Genomic DNA, 16,108 nt, shown 5'->3' on the forward strand with positions numbered 1-16,108 from the left:
GATGCAGAGCTGGCGAGGTCGCACTGCCGTGGCCGGGAGCGTTCTGTGCAGGCGCAGTAGATGCAGAGCTGGCGAGGTCGCACCGCCGTGGCTGGGAGTGTTCTGTGCAGGCGCAGTAGATGCAGAGCTGGCGAGGTCGCACTGCCGTGGCCGGGAGTGTTCTGTGCAGGCGCAGTAGATGCAGAGCTGGCGAGGTCGCACCGCCGTGGCTGGGAGAGTTCTGTGCAGGCGCAGTAGATGCAGAGCTGGCGAGGTCGCACTGCCGTGGCTGGGAGTGTTCTGTGCAGGCGCAGTAGATGCAGAGCTGGCGAGGTCTCACTGCCGTGGCCGGGAGAGATCTGTGCAGGCGCAGTAGATGCAGAGCTGGCGAGGTCGCACCGCCGTGGCTGGGAGAGTTCTGTGCAGGCGCAGTAGATGCAGAGCTGGCGAGGTCGCACCGCCGTGGCTGGGAGAGTTCTGTGCAGGCGCAGTAGATGCAGAGCTGGCGAGGTCGCACTGCCGTGGCCGGGAGCGTTCTGTGCAGGCGCAGTAGATGCAGAGCTGGCGAGGTCGCACCGCCGTGGCTGGGAGTGTTCTGTGCAGGCGCAGTAGATGCAGAGCTGGCGAGGTCGCACCGCCGTGGCTGGGAGTGTTCTGTGCAGGCGCAGTAGATGCAGAGCTGGCGAGGTCGCACTGCCGTGGCCGGGAGAGTTCTGTGCAGGCGCAGTAGATGCAGAGCTGGCGAGGTCGCACCGCCGTGGCTGGGAGAGTTCTGTGCAGGCGCAGTAGATGCAGAGCTGGCGAGGTCGCACTGCCGTGGCTGGGAGTGTTCTGTGCAGGCGCAGTAGATGCAGAGCTGGCGAGGTCGCACTGCCTTGGCCGGGAGCGTTCTGTGCAGGCGCAGTAGATGCAGAGCTGGCGAGGTCGCACAGCCGTGGCTGGGAGTGTTCTGTGCAGGCGCAGTAGATGCAGAGCTGGCGAGGTCGCACCGCCGTGGCTGGGAGCGTTCTGTGCAGGCGCAGTAGATGCAGAGCTGGCGAGGTCGCACTGCCGTGGCCGGGAGAGTTCTGTGCAGGCGCAGTAGATGCAGAGCTGGCGAGGTCGCACCGCCGTGGCTGGGAGAGTTCTGTGCAGGCGCAGTAGATGCAGAGCTGGCGAGGTCGCACTGCCGTGGCTGGGAGTGTTCTGTGCAGGCGCAGTAGATGCAGAGCTGGCGAGGTCGCACTGCCTTGGCCGGGAGCGTTCTGTGCAGGCGCAGTAGATGCAGAGCTGGCGAGGTGGCACTGCCGTGGCTGGGAGTGTTCTGTGCAGGCGCAGTAGATGCAGAGCTGGCGAGGTCGCACCGCCGTGGCTGGGAGCGTTCTGTGCAGGCGCAGTAGATGCAGAGCTGGCGAGGTCGCACCGCCGTGGCTGGGAGTGTTCTGTGCAGGCGCAGTAGATGCAGAGCTGGCGAGGTCGCACCGCCGTGGCTGGGAGCGTTCTGTGCAGGCGCAGTAGATGCAGAGCTGGCGAGGTCGCACTGCCTTGGCCGGGAGCGTTCTGTGCAGGCGCAGTAGATGCAGAGCTGGCGAGGTCGCACTGCCGTGGCTGGGAGTGTTCTGTGCAGGCGCAGTAGATGCAGAGCTGGCAAGGTCGCACCGCCGTGGCCGGGAGCGTTCTGTGCAGGCGCAGTAGATGCAGAGCTGGCGAGGTCGCACAGCCGTGGCCGGGAGAGTTCTGTGCAGGCGCAGTAGATGCAGAGCTGGCGAGGTCGCACCGCCGTGGCTGGGAGAGTTCTGTGCAGGCGCAGTAGATGCAGAGCTGGCGAGGTCGCACCGCCGTGGCTGGGAGCGATCTGTGCAGGCGCAGTAAATGCAGAGCTGGCGAGGTCGCACTGCCGTGGCCGGGAGTGTTCTGTGCAGGCGCAGTAGATGCAGAGCTGGCGAGGTCGCACTGCCGTGGCTGGGAGTGTTCTGTGCAGGCGCAGTAGATGCAGAGCTGGCGAGGTCGCACTGCCTTGGCCGGGAGCGTTCTGTGCAGGCGCAGTAGATGCAGAGCTGGCGAGGTGGCACTGCCGTGGCTGGGAGTGTTCTGTGCAGGCGCAGTAGATGCAGAGCTGGCGAGGTCGCACCGCCGTGGCTGGGAGCGTTCTGTGCAGGCGCAGTAGATGCAGAGCTGGCGAGGTCGCACCGCCGTGGCTGGGAGTGTTCTGTGCAGGCGCAGTAGATGCAGAGCTGGCGAGGTCGCACCGCCGTGGCTGGGAGCGTTCTGTGCAGGCGCAGTAGATGCAGAGCTGGCGAGGTCGCACTGCCTTGGCCGGGAGCGTTCTGTGCAGGCGCAGTAGATGCAGAGCTGGCGAGGTCGCACTGCCGTGGCTGGGAGTGTTCTGTGCAGGCGCAGTAGATGCAGAGCTGGCGAGGTCGCACTGCCGTGGCCGGGAGAGTTCTGTGCAGGCGCAGTAGATGCAGAGCTGGCGAGGTCGCACTGCCGTGGCTGGGAGCGTTCTGTGCAGGCGCAGTAGAGCTGGCGAGGTCGCACTGCCGTGGCCGGGAGTGTTCTGTGCAGGCGCAGTAGATGCAGAGCTGGCGAGGTCGCACCGCCGTGGCTGGGAGCGATCTGTGCAGGCGCAGTAGATGCAGAGCTGGCGAGGTCGCACCGCCGTGGCTGGGAGCGTTCTGTGCAGGCGCAGTAGATGCAGAGCTGACGAGGTCGCACTGCCGTGGCTGGGAGCGTTCTGTGCAGGTGCAGTAGATGCAGAGCTGGCAAGGTCGCACTGCCGTGGCCGGGAGCGATCTGTGCAGGCGCAGTAGATGCAGAGCTGGCGAGGTCGCACTGCCGTGGCCGGGAGCGTTCTGTGCAGGCGCAGTAGATGCAGAGCTGGCGAGGTCGCACTGCCGTGGCCGGGAGAGTTCTGTGCAGGCGCAGTAGATGCAGAGCTGGCGAGGTCGCACTGCCGTGGCCGGGAGAGTTCTGTTCAGGCGCAGTAGATGCAGAGCTGGCGAGGTCGCACTGCCGTGGCTGGGAGTGTTCTGTGCAGGCGCAGTAGATGCAGAGCTGGCGAGGTCGCACCGCCGTGGCTGGGAGAGTTCTGTGCAGGCGCAGTAGATGCAGAGCTGGCGAGGTCGCACTGCCGTGGCTGGGAGTGTTCTGTGCAGGCGCAGTAGATGCAGAGCTGGCGAGGTCGCACCGCCGTGGCTGGGAGTGTTCTGTGCAGGCGCAGTAGATGCAGAGCTGGCGAGGTCGCACTGCCGTGGCTGGGAGTGTTCTGTGCAGGCGCAGTAGATGCAGAGCTGGCGAGGTCGCACCGCCGTGGCTGGGAGAGTTCTGTGCAGGCGCAGTAGATGCAGAGCTGGCGAGGTCGCACTGCCGTGGCTGGGAGTGTTCTGTGCAGGCGCAGTAGATGCAGAGCTGGCGAGGTCGCACTGCCGTGGCTGGGAGTGTTCTGTGCAGGCGCAGTAGATGCAGAGCTGGCGAGGTCGCACCGCCGTGGCTGGGAGTGTTCTGTGCAGGCGCAGTAGATGCAGAGCTGGCGAGGTCGCACCGCCGTGGCTGGGAGCGTTCTGTGCAGGCGCAGTAGATGCAGAGCTGGCGAGGTCGCACTGCCGTGGCCGGGAGAGTTCTGTGCAGGCACAGTAGATGCAGAGCTGGTGAGGTCGCACCGCCGTGGCTGGGAGAGTTCTGTGCAGGCGCAGTAGATGCAGAGCTGGCGAGGTCGCACTGCCATGGCTGGGAGCGTTCTGTGCAGGCGCAGTAGATGCAGAGCTGGCGAGGTCGCACTGCCGTGGCCGGGAGAGTTCTGTGCAGGCGCAGTAGATGCAGAGCTGGCGAGGTCGCACTGCCGTGGCCGGGAGAGTTCTGTGCAGGCGCAGTAGATGCAGAGCTGGCGAGGTCGCACTGCCGTGGCTGGGAGTGTTCTGTGCAGGCGCAGTAGATGCAGAGCTGGCGAGGTCGCACCGCCGTGGCTGGGAGAGTTCTGTGCAGGCGCAGTAGATGCAGAGCTGGCGAGGTCGCACTGCCGTGGCTGGGAGTGTTCTGTGCAGGCGCAGTAGATGCAGAGCTGGCAAGGTCGCACTGCCGTGGCTGGGAGTGTTCTGTGCAGGCGCAGTAGATGCAGAGCTGGCGAGGTCGCACCGCCGTGGCTGGGAGTGTTCTGTGCAGGCGCAGTAGATGCAGAGCTGGCGAGGTCGCACCGCCGTGGCTGGGAGCGTTCTGTGCAGGCGCAGTAGATGCAGAGCTGGCGAGGTCGCACTGCCGTGGCCGGGAGAGTTCTGTGCAGGCACAGTAGATGCAGAGCTGGTGAGGTCGCACCGCCGTGGCTGGGAGAGTTCTGTGCAGGCGCAGTAGATGCAGAGCTGGCGAGGTCGCACTGCCATGGCTGGGAGCGTTCTGTGCAGGCGCAGTAGATGCAGAGCTGGCGAGGTCGCACTGCCGTGGCCGGGAGAGTTCTGTGCAGGCGCAGTAGATGCAGAGCTGGCGAGGTCGCACTGCCGTGGCCGGGAGAGTTCTGTGCAGGCGCAGTAGATGCAGAGCTGGCGAGGTCGCACTGCCTTGGCCGGGAGCGTTCTGTGCAGGCGCAGTAGATGCAGAGCTGGCGAGGTCGCAGTGCCGTGGCCGGGAGCGTTCTGTGCAGGCGCAGTAGATGCAGAGCTGGCGAGGTCGCACCGCCGTGGCTGGGAGTGTTCTGTGCAGGCGCAGTAGATGCAGAGCTGGCGAGGTCGCACTGCCGTGGCCGGGAGTGTTCTGTGCAGGCGCAGTAGATGCAGAGCTGGCGAGGTCGCACCGCCGTGGCTGGGAGAGTTCTGTGCAGGCGCAGTAGATGCAGAGCTGGCGAGGTCGCACTGCCGTGCCTGGGAGTGTTCTGTGCAGGCGCAGTAGATGCAGAGCTGGCGAGGTCGCACTGCCGTGGCCGGGAGAGTTCTGTGCAGGCGCAGTAGATGCAGAGCTGGCGAGGTCGCACCGCCGTGGCTGGGAGTGTTCTGTGCAGGCGCAGTAGATGCAGAGCTGGCGAGGTCGCACTGCCGTGGCTGGGAGAGTTCTGTGCAGGCGCAGTAGATGCAGAGCTGGCGAGGTCGCACTGCCGTGGCCGGGAGCGTTCTGTGCAGGCGCAGTAGATGCAGAGCTGGCGAGGTCGCACCGCCGTGGCTGGGAGTGTTCTGTGCAGGCGCAGTAGATGCAGAGCTGGCGAGGTCGCACCGCCGTGGCTGGGAGTGTTCTGTGCAGGCGCAGTAGATGCAGAGCTGGCGAGGTCGCACTGCCGTGGCCGGGAGAGTTCTGTGCAGGCGCAGTAGATGCAGAGCTGGCGAGGTCGCACCGCCGTGGCTGGGAGAGTTCTGTGCAGGCGCAGTAGATGCAGAGCTGGCGAGGTCGCACTGCCGTGGCTGGGAGTGTTCTGTGCAGGCGCAGTAGATGCAGAGCTGGCGAGGTCGCACTGCCTTGGCCGGGAGCGTTCTGTGCAGGCGCAGTAGATGCAGAGCTGGCGAGGTCGCACTGCCGTGGCTGGGAGTGTTCTGTGCAGGCGCAGTAGATGCAGAGCTGGCGAGGTCGCACCGCCGTGGCTGGGAGCGTTCTGTGCAGGCGCAGTAGATGCAGAGCTGGCGAGGTCGCACTGCCGTGGCCGGGAGAGTTCTGTGCAGGCGCAGTAGATGCAGAGCTGGCGAGGTCGCACCGCCGTGGCTGGGAGAGTTCTGTGCAGGCGCAGTAGATGCAGAGCTGGCGAGGTCGCACTGCCGTGGCTGGGAGTGTTCTGTGCAGGCGCAGTAGATGCAGAGCTGGCGAGGTCGCACTGCCTTGGCCGGGAGCGTTCTGTGCAGGCGCAGTAGATGCAGAGCTGGCGAGGTCGCACCGCCGTGGCTGGGAGCGTTCTGTGCAGGCGCAGTAGATGCAGAGCTGGCGAGGTCACACCGCCGTGGCTGGGAGTGTTCTGTGCAGGCGCAGTAGATGCAGAGCTGGCGAGGTCGCACCGCCGTGGCTGGGAGCGTTCTGTGCAGGCGCAGTAGATGCAGAGCTGGCGAGGTCGCACTGCCTTGGCCGGGAGCGTTCTGTGCAGGCGCAGTAGATGCAGAGCTGGCGAGGTCGCACTGCCGTGGCTGGGAGTGTTCTGTGCAGGCGCAGTAGATGCAGAGCTGGCGAGGTCGCACTGCCGTGGCCGGGAGAGTTCTGTGCAGGCGCAGTAGATGCAGAGCTGGCGAGGTCGCACTGCCGTGGCTGGGAGCGTTCTGTGCAGGCGCAGTAGAGCTGGCGAGGTCGCACTGCCGTGGCCGGGAGAGTTCTGTGCAGGCGCAGTAGATGCAGAGCTGGCGAGGTCGCACTGCCGTGGCTGGGAGTGTTCTGTGTAGGCGCAGTAGATGCAGAGCTGGCGAGGTCGCACCGCCGTGGCTGGGAGCGATCCGTGCAGGCGCAGTAGATGCAGAGCTGGCGAGGTCGCACCGCCGTGGCTGGGAGCGTTCTGTGCAGGCGCAGTAGATGCAGAGCTGACGAGGTCGCACTGCCGTGGCTGGGAGCGTTCTGTGCAGGTGCAGTAGATGCAGAGCTGGCGAGGTCGCACCGCCGTGGCTGGGAGCGTTCTGTGCAGGCGCAGTAGATGCAGAGCTGGCGAGGTCGCACCGCCGTGGCTGGGAGTGTTCTGTGCAGGCGCAGTAGATGCAGAGCTGGCGAGGTCGCACTGCCGTGGCCGGGAGTGTTCTGTGCAGGCGCAGTAGATGCAGAGCTGGCGAGGTCGCACCGCCGTGGCTGGGAGAGTTCTGTGCAGGCGCAGTAGATGCAGAGCTGGCGAGGTCGCACTGCCGTGGCTGGGAGTGTTCTGTGCAGGCGCAGTAGATGCAGAGCTGGCGAGGTCGCACCGCCGTGGCTGGGAGAGTTCTGTGCAGGCGCAGTAGATGCAGAGCTGGCGAGGTCGCACTGCCGTGGCTGGGAGTGTTCTGTGCAGGCGCAGTAGATGCAGAGCTGGCGAGGTCGCACTGCCGTGGCTGGGAGTGTTCTGTGCAGGCGCAGTAGATGCAGAGCTGGTGAGGTCGCACCGCCGTGGCTGGGAGTGTTCTGTGCAGGCGCAGTAGATGCAGAGCTGGCGAGGTCGCACCGCCGTGGCTGGGAGCGTTCTGTGCAGGCGCAGTAGATGCAGAGCTGGCGAGGTCGCACTGCCGTGGCCGGGAGAGTTGTGTGCAGGCACAGTAGATGCAGAGCTGGTGAGGTCGCACCGCCGTGGCTGGGAGAGTTCTGTGCAGGCGCAGTAGATGCAGAGCTGGCGAGGTCGCACTGCCGTGGCCGGGAGAGTTCTGTGCAGGCGCAGTAGATGCAGAGCTGGCGAGGTCGCACTGCCTTGGCCGGGAGCGTTCTGTGCAGGCGCAGTAGATGCAGAGCTGGCGAGGTCGCACTGCCGTGGCCGGGAGCGTTCTGTGCAGGCGCAGTAGATGCAGAGCTGGCGAGGTCGCACCGCCGTGGCTGGGAGTGTTCTGTGCAGGCGCAGTAGATGCAGAGCTGGCGAGGTCGCACTGCCGTGGCCGGGAGTGTTCTGTGCAGGCGCAGTAGATGCAGAGCTGGCGAGGTCGCACCGCCGTGGCTGGGAGAGTTCTGTGCAGGCGCAGTAGATGCAGAGCTGGCGAGGTCGCACTGCCGTGCCTGGGAGTGTTCTGTGCAGGCGCAGTAGATGCAGAGCTGGCGAGGTCGCACTGCCGTGGCCGGGAGAGTTCTGTGCAGGCGCAGTAGATGCAGAGCTGGCGAGGTCGCACCGCCGTGGCTGGGAGAGTTCTGTGCAGGCGCAGTAGATGCAGAGCTGGCGAGGTCGCACTGCCGTGGCTGGGAGAGTTCTGTGCAGGCGCAGTAGATGCAGAGCTGGCGAGGTCGCACTGCCGTGGCCGGGAGCGTTCTGTGCAGGCGCAGTAGATGCAGAGCTGGCGAGGTCGCACCGCCGTGGCTGGGAGTGTTCTGTGCAGGCGCAGTAGATGCAGAGCTGGCGAGGTCGCACCGCCGTGGCTGGGAGTGTTCTGTGCAGGCGCAGTAGATGCAGAGCTGGCGAGGTCGCACTGCCGTGGCCGGGAGAGTTCTGTGCAGGCGCAGTAGATGCAGAGCTGGCGAGGTCGCACCGCCGTGGCTGGGAGAGTTCTGTGCAGGCGCAGTAGATGCAGAGCTGGCGAGGTCGCACTGCCGTGGCTGGGAGTGTTCTGTGCAGGCGCAGTAGATGCAGAGCTGGCGAGGTCGCACTGCCTTGGCCGGGAGCGTTCTGTGCAGGCGCAGTAGATGCAGAGCTGGCGAGGTCGCACTGCCGTGGCTGGGAGTGTTCTGTGCAGGCGCAGTAGATGCAGAGCTGGCGAGGTCGCACCGCCGTGGCTGGGAGCGTTCTGTGCAGGCGCAGTAGATGCAGAGCTGGCGAGGTCGCACTGCCGTGGCCGGGAGAGTTCTGTGCAGGCGCAGTAGATGCAGAGCTGGCGAGGTCGCACCGCCGTGGCTGGGAGAGTTCTGTGCAGGCGCAGTAGATGCAGAGCTGGCGAGGTCGCACTGCCGTGGCTGGGAGTGTTCTGTGCAGGCGCAGTAGATGCAGAGCTGGCGAGGTCGCACTGCCTTGGCCGGGAGCGTTCTGTGCAGGCGCAGTAGATGCAGAGCTGGCGAGGTCGCACCGCCGTGGCTGGGAGCGTTCTGTGCAGGCGCAGTAGATGCAGAGCTGGCGAGGTCGCACCGCCGTGGCTGGGAGTGTTCTGTGCAGGCGCAGTAGATGCAGAGCTGGCGAGGTCGCACCGCCGTGGCTGGGAGCGTTCTGTGCAGGCGCAGTAGATGCAGAGCTGGCGAGGTCGCACTGCCTTGGCCGGGAGCGTTCTGTGCAGGCGCAGTAGATGCAGAGCTGGCGAGGTCGCACTGCCGTGGCTGGGAGTGTTCTGTGCAGGCGCAGTAGATGCAGAGCTGGCGAGGTCGCACTGCCGTGGCCGGGAGAGTTCTGTGCAGGCGCAGTAGATGCAGAGCTGGCGAGGTCGCACTGCCGTGGCTGGGAGCGTTCTGTGCAGGCGCAGTAGAGCTGGCGAGGTCGCACTGCCGTGGCCGGGAGAGTTCTGTGCAGGCGCAGTAGATGCAGAGCTGGCGAGGTCGCACTGCCGTGGCTGGGAGTGTTCTGTGCAGGCGCAGTAGATGCAGAGCTGGCGAGGTCGCACCGCCGTGGCTGGGAGCGATCCGTGCAGGCGCAGTAGATGCAGAGCTGGCGAGGTCGCACCGCCGTGGCTGGGAGCGTTCTGTGCAGGCGCAGTAGATGCAGAGCTGACGAGGTCGCACTGCCGTGGCTGGGAGCGTTCTGTGCAGGTGCAGTAGATGCAGAGCTGGCGAGGTCGCACCGCCGTGGCTGGGAGCGTTCTGTGCAGGCGCAGTAGATGCAGAGCTGGCGAGGTTGCACCGCCGTGGCCGGGAGCGATCTGTGCAGGCGCAGTAGATGCAGAGCTGGCGAGGTCGCACTGCCGTGGCCGGGAGAGTTCTGTGCAGGCGCAGTAGATGCAGAGCTGGCGAGGTCGCACTGCCGTGGCCGGGAGAGTTCTGTGCAGGCGCAGTAGATGCAGAGCTGGCGAGGTCGCACTGCCGTGGCCGGGAGAGTTCTGTGCAGGCGCAGTAGATGCAGAGCTGGCGAAGTCGCACTGCCTTGGCCGGGAGCGTTCTGTGCAGGCGCAGTAGATGCAGAGCTGGCGAGGTCGCACTGCCGTGGCCGGGAGCGTTCTGTGCAGGCGCAGTAGATGCAGAGCTGGCGAGGTCGCACCGCCGTGGCTGGGAGTGTTCTGTGCAGGCGCAGTAGATGCAGAGCTGGCGAGGTTGCACTGCCGTGGCCGGGAGTGTTCTGTGCAGGCGCAGTAGATGCAGAGCTGGCGAGGTCGCACCGCCGTGGCTGGGAGAGTTCTGTGCAGGCGCAGTAGATGCAGAGCTGGCGAGGTCGCACTGCCGTGGCTGGGAGTGTTCTGTGCAGGCGCAGTAGATGCAGAGCTGGCGAGGTCGCACTGCCGTGGCTGGGAGTGTTCTGTGCAGGCGCAGTAGATGCAGAGCTGGCGAGGTTGCACTGCCGTGGCCGGGAGTGTTCTGTGCAGGCGCAGTAGATGCAGAGCTGGCGAGGTCGCACCGCCGTGGCTGGGAGAGTTCTGTGCAGGCGCAGTAGATGCAGAGCTGGCGAGGTCGCACTGCCGTGGCTGGGAGTGTTCTGTGCAGGCGCAGTAGATGCAGAGCTGGCGAGGTCGCACTGCCGTGGCCGGGAGAGTTCTGTGCAGGCGCAGTAGATGCAGAGCTGGCGAGGTCGCACCGCCGTGGCTGGGAGAGTTCTGTGCAGGCGCAGTAGATGCAGAGCTGACGAGGTCGCACTGCCGTGGCTGGGAGCGTTCTGTGCAGGCGCAGTAGATGCAGAGCTGGCGAGGTCGCACTGCCGTGGCCGGGAGAGTTCTGTGCAGGCGCAGTAGATGCAGAGCTGGCGAGGTCGCACCGCCGTGGCTGGGAGAGTTCTGTGCAGGCGCAGTAGATGCAGAGCTGGCGAGGTCGCACCGCCGTGGCTGGGAGAGTTCTGTGCAGGCGCAGTAGATGCAGAGCTGGCGAGGTCGCACTGCCGTGGCCGGGAGCGTTCTGTGCAGGCGCAGTAGATGCAGAGCTGGCGAGGTCGCACCGCCATGGCTGGGAGTGTTCTGTGCAGGCGCAGTAGATGCAGAGCTGGCGAGGTCGCACCGCCGTGGCTGGGAGTGTTCTGTGCAGGCGCAGTAGATGCAGAGCTGGCGAGGTCGCACTGCCGTGGCCGGGAGAGTTCTGTGCAGGCGCAGTAGATGCAGAGCTGGCGAGGTCGCACCGCCGTGGCTGGGAGAGTTCTGTGCAGGCGCAGTAGATGCAGAGCTGGCGAGGTCGCACTGCCGTGGCTGGGAGTGTTCTGTGCAGGCGCAGTAGATGCAGAGCTGGCGAGGTCGCACTGCCTTGGCCGGGAGCGTTCTGTGCAGGCGCAGTAGATGCAGAGCTGGCGAGGTCGCACTGCCGTGGCTGGGAGTGTTCTGTGCAGGCGCAGTAGATGCAGAGCTGGCGAGGTCGCACCGCCGTGGCTGGGAGCGTTCTGTGCAGGCGCAGTAGATGCAGAGCTGGCGAGGTCGCACTGCCGTGGCCGGGAGAGTTCTGTGCAGGCGCAGTAGATGCAGAGCTGGCGAGGTCGCACCGCCGTGGCTGGGAGAGTTCTGTGCAGGCGCAGTAGATGCAGAGCTGGCGAGGTCGCACTGCCGTGGCTGGGAGTGTTCTGTGCAGGCGCAGTAGATGCAGAGCTGGCGAGGTCGCACTGCCTTGGCCGGGAGCGTTCTGTGCAGGCGCAGTAGATGCAGAGCTGGCGAGGTGGCACTGCCGTGGCTGGGAGTGTTCTGTGCAGGCGCAGTAGATGCAGAGCTGGCGAGGTCGCACCGCCGTGGCTGGGAGCGTTCTGTGCAGGCGCAGTAGATGCAGAGCTGACGAGGTCGCACTGCCGTGGCTGGGAGCGTTCTGTGCAGGTGCAGTAGATGCAGAGCTGGCGAGGTCGCACCGCCGTGGCTGGGAGCGTTCTGTGCAGGCGCAGTAGAGCTGGCGAGGTTGCACCGCCGTGGCCGGGAGCGATCTGTGCAGGTGCAGTAGATGCAGAGCTGGCGAGGTCGCACCGCCGTGGCTGGGAGCGTTCTGTGCAGGTGCAGTAGATGCAGAGCTGGCGAGGTCGCACCGCCGTGGCTGGGAGAGTTCTGTGCAGGCGCAGTAGAGCTGGCGAGGTTGCACCGCCGTGGCTGGGAGTGTTCTGTGCAGGCGCAGTAGATGCAGAGCTGACGAGGTCGCACTGCCGTGGCTGGGAGCGATCTGTGCAGGTGCAGTAGATGCAGAGCTGGCGAGGTCGCACCGCCGTGGCTGGGAGCGTTCTGTGCAGGCGCAGTAGATGCAGAGCTGGCGAGGTTGCACCGCCGTGGCCGGGAGCGATCTGTGCAGGTGCAGTAGATGCAGAGCTGGCGAGGTCGCACCGCCGTGGCTGGGAGCGTTCTGTGCAGGCGCAGTAGAGCTGGCGAGGTTGCACCGCCGTGGCCGGGAGCGATCTGTGCAGGCGCAGTAGAGCTGGCGAGGTTGCACCGCCGTGGCCGGGAGCGATCTGTGCAGGCGCAGTAGAGCTGGCGAGGTTGCACCGCCGTGGCCGGGAGCGATCTGTGCAGGCGCAGTAGATGCAGAGCTGGCGAGGTCGCACTGCCGTGGCCGGGAGCGTTCTGTGCAGGCGCAGTAGATGCAGAGCTGGCGAGGTCGCACCGCCGTGGCCGGGAGCAGTCTGTGCAGGCGCAGTAGATGCAGAGCTGGCGAGGTCGCACTGCCGTGGCTGGGAGCGGTCTGTGCAGGCGCAGATGGAGAGTGGCGAGGTTGGCATCTCCAATGAGGGGATGAAGGGACAGCAGAGCTGCAGCGAGGACACAGGACGGCTGGAGGAAGCCCCAGGTAAGTAGATCTGTTTTTTATTGTGAAGTGAATGGTTAGTTGCACTTTCTGATACACACAGCTATTCATTAATGCAAAAATGTCCCCAGAGCGGCTGTGCTTCCATATTACAGGATAATGAGGATCAGTGGATTCCCTCCATACATCATTAGTAACCCTCCGTGTGCTGCACTGGCTGCTGCTATATATACAGCTATAATCATCATAATGGGAGGAGCTGCCAGGAAGAAAGATGGCCGCCGTGCTCTCCGCCCTGCGGCTGCGCTGATTGGCCGCTGTGCTCTGGGCTCCCGGGTAGCGGGGCGCGCGCGGTGACGCAGGGAGCTGCTGATTGGCCGCTGTGCTCTCCGCTCTTATTGGCCGCCGTGCTGTCGGTTTCCGGTGACGTCGGCGCTGCTGAGTGGACGCCTCTGCCAGTAGTGGAAGCCGCTCCGCCCGCTTGTGTGATGGCCGCTTCTTCCTCATACCACGTGTCTGCGCTGTGACACCCGAGAGGAGGAGGAGCCAGGCGAGCATGGAGGGCGCTGAGACGGCGGGTGAGAGGCGGAAGGGTGAGGAGGCTGCAGTTACTGCTAGGCTGCTGACGTCATCCCCACGCTGTGTGCTGAGCTGTCATCATGCATGACGTCACTGCAGCAGCCCTGAGCTGATGTCACAGTGACGTCACCCTGTAGTGTGCCCTGCATGACGTCACTGCTGTACTCTCTCTCTAGTGACGTCTCTGTGTTCCCCCCGCAGATGGAGGCGCTGGAGGCAAGATGGCGGAGAGTCACCAGGCCAAGGTACGGCCCCTGTGATGATGTCACGCTCTGTCCCCGATGTGCATATATCTAGGCTGCATCATTACACCCCAATATCTCTACTCATACCCCAGCAGTCTGTAACAGCTGAGCCGCCCCACGCGTTTCTGCCAGGGGGCGGGGCACAGCATTAGTATACCTAGGCACTAGTGGAAAGTCCAGGGGGCGGGGCACAGCATTAGTATGCCTAGGCACCAATACAAAGTCCAGGGGGCGGGGCACAGCATTAGTATGCCTAGGCACCAATGGAGATGCCAAGGGGCGGGGCACAGCATTAGTATGCCTAGGCACTAGAGGAAAGTCCAGGGGGCGGGGCACAGCATTAGTATGCCTAGGCACCAATACAAAGTCCAGGGGGCGGGGCACAGCATAAGTATGCCTAGGCACCAATACAAAGTCCAGGGGGCAGGGCACAGCATTAGTATGCCTAGGCACCAATGGAAAGTCCAGGGGGCGGGGCACAGCATTAGTATGCCTAGGCACCAATGGAAAGTCCAGGGGGCGGGGCACAGCATTAGTATGCCTAGGCACCAATACAAAGTCCAGGGGGCGGGGCACAGCATTAGTATGCCTAGGCACCAATACAAAGTCCAGGGGGCGGGGCACAGCATTAGTATGCCTAGGCACCAATGGAAAGTCCAGGGGGCGGAGCACAGCATTACTATGCCTAGGCACCAATGGAGAGGCCAAGGGGCGGGGCACAGCACTACGATGCCTAGGCACCAATGGAGATGCCAAGGGGCGGGGCACAGCATTAGTATGCCTAGGCACTAGAGGAAAGTCCAGGGGGCGGGGCACAGCATTAGTATGCCTAGGCACCAATACAAAGTCCAGGGGGCGGGGCACAGCATTAGTATGCCTAGGCACCAATGGAAAGTCCAGGGGGCGGGGCACAGCATTAGTATGCCTAAGCACAGGAGGAAAGTCCAGGGGGCGGGGCACAGCATTAGTATGCCTAGGCACCAATGGAAAGTCCAGGGGGCGGAGCACAGCATTAGTATGCCTAGGCACCAGAGGAAAGTATAGGGGGCGGAGCACAGCATTAGTATGCCTAGGCACTAGAGGAAAGTCCAGGGGGCGGGGCACAGCATAATTATGCCTAAGCACAGGAGGAAAGTCCAGGGGGCGGGGCACAGCATAAGTATGCCTAGGCACCAATGGAAAGTCCAGGGGGCGGAGCACAGCATTAGTATGCCTAGGCACCAGAGGAAAGTATAGGGGGCGGAGCACAGCATTAGTATGCCTAGGCACTAGAGGAAAGTCCAGGGGGCGGGGCACAGTATTAGTATGCCTAGGCACTAGAGGAAAGTCCAGGGGGCGGAGCACAGCATTAGTATGCCTAGGCACTAGAGGAAAGTCCAGGGGGCGGGGCACAGTATTAGTATGCCTAGGCACCAATGGGGGGGGGGGGGGGCAAGATATGGCAGGGCTGTGGAGTCAGTACAAAAATCATCCAACTGCTGAAGTTTATGAAACCTCCAACTCCAGGTACCCAAAATGCCTGCTTAGTCTAATACTTACCAGGGCTATGTATTTGGTACATAAATCATCCAATTCCTCAGTTATGAAATTTCTGACATCAGGTATCCAAAATTGCTCTGACTCCTCAAATCCAACTCCACAGCCCTGAGGGATGGAGCACAGCACTAGTATGCTTAGACACCAATAGGGAGTCCAGCAGAGGTCAGTAGGGATTGGCAGAGAGTGGCAGCATCCGAGGAGTGGGAGGAGAGGTGAATGAGATGGGCAGCAGAGGTCAGCAGTGGTTGGCAGAGACGGGCAGCATCAGAGGAGCGGGAGGAGAGGTGGATGAGGTGGGCAGCAGAGGTCAGTAGGGATTGGCAAAGAGGGGCAGCACCAGAGGAGTGGGAGGAGAGGTGGGCAGCAGAGGTCAGTAGGGATTGGCAGAGAGTGGCAGCATCCGAGGAGTGGGAGGAGAGGTGAATGAGATGGGCAGCAGAGGTCAGCAGTGGTTGGCAGAGACGGGCAGCATCAGAGGAGCGGGAGGAGAGGTGGATGAGGTGGGCAGCAGAGGTCAGTAGGGATTGGCAAAGAGGGGCAGCACCAGAGGAGTGGGAGGAGAGGTGGGCAGCAGAGGTCAGTAGGGATTGACAGAGAGGGGCAGCATCAGAGGAGCAGGAGGAGAGGTGGATGAGGTGGGCAGCAGAGGTCAGTAGGGATTGGCAGAGAGGGGCAGCATCAGAGGAGCGGGAGGAGAGGTGGATGAGATGGCAGCAGAGGTCAGTAGGGATTGGCAGAGAGGAGCAGCATCAGAGGAGCGGGAAGAGAGGTGGATGAGGTGGGCAGCAGAAGTCAGTAGGGATTGGCAGAGAGGAGTAGCATCAGAGGAGAGGTGGATGAGACGGGCAGCAGAGGTCAGTAGGGATTGGCAGAGAGGAGCAGCATCAGAGGAGTGGGAGGAGAGGTGGATGAGATGGGCAGCAGAGGTCAGTAGGGATTGGCAGAGAGTGGCAGCATCAGAGGAGCGGGAGGAGAGGTGGATGAGACGGGCAACAGAGGTCAGTAGGGATTGGCAGAGAGGAGCAGCATCAGAGGAGAGAGAGGAGAGGTGGATGAGATGGGCAGCAGAGGTCAGTAGGGATTGGTAGAGAGAGTGGCAGCATCAGAGGAGCGGGAGAAGAGGTGGATGAGACGGGCAGCAGAGGTCAGCAGTGGTTGGCAGAGACGGGCAGCATCAGAGGAGTGTAAGGAGAGGTGGGAAGCAGAAGTCAGTAGGGACTAGAGATGTGTCGGTCTTTTTGGTAGACCACAGAGTAGAGTGTTACAGTAATCAAGACGGGAAAAGATCAGAGCATGTACAAGCATTCTAGTGGTCTCCTGTGTAAGGAAGGGGCACATTCTGGATATGTTTTTGAGCACCTGATCTGCATGCTTGTTCAGGGGCTATGGCTAAAAGTATTAGAAGCCAAGGATCA

The 16,108-nt window shown here is 63.7% G+C and overlaps 1 protein-coding gene across 3 annotated transcripts in view; it reads left to right on the forward strand.

Annotated features, from left to right (window-relative positions):
* Window positions 1-12,763: 12,763 nt before the first annotated feature.
* Window positions 12,764-16,108, forward strand: part of EIF2B4 (eukaryotic translation initiation factor 2B subunit delta) — a 99,188-nt gene continuing 95,843 nt past the window's right edge. Inside the window, exons 1-2 of one of the 3 annotated variants that reach the window (XM_068278913.1) lie at window positions 12,764-12,923; window positions 13,111-13,154. In XM_068278913.1, coding sequence (XP_068135014.1) covers window positions 12,887-12,923; window positions 13,111-13,154 — 81 coding nt within the window. In that variant the 5' untranslated portion in view covers window positions 12,764-12,886. The remainder of the gene's footprint in view (window positions 12,924-13,110; window positions 13,155-16,108) is intronic. The other 2 variants (XM_068278912.1, XM_068278914.1) reach the window with 2 other exon arrangements.

This window comes from Hyperolius riggenbachi, chromosome 4 (assembly GCF_040937935.1).
Source record: "Hyperolius riggenbachi isolate aHypRig1 chromosome 4, aHypRig1.pri, whole genome shotgun sequence".
Lineage (NCBI taxonomy): Eukaryota > Metazoa > Chordata > Amphibia > Anura > Hyperoliidae > Hyperolius > Hyperolius riggenbachi.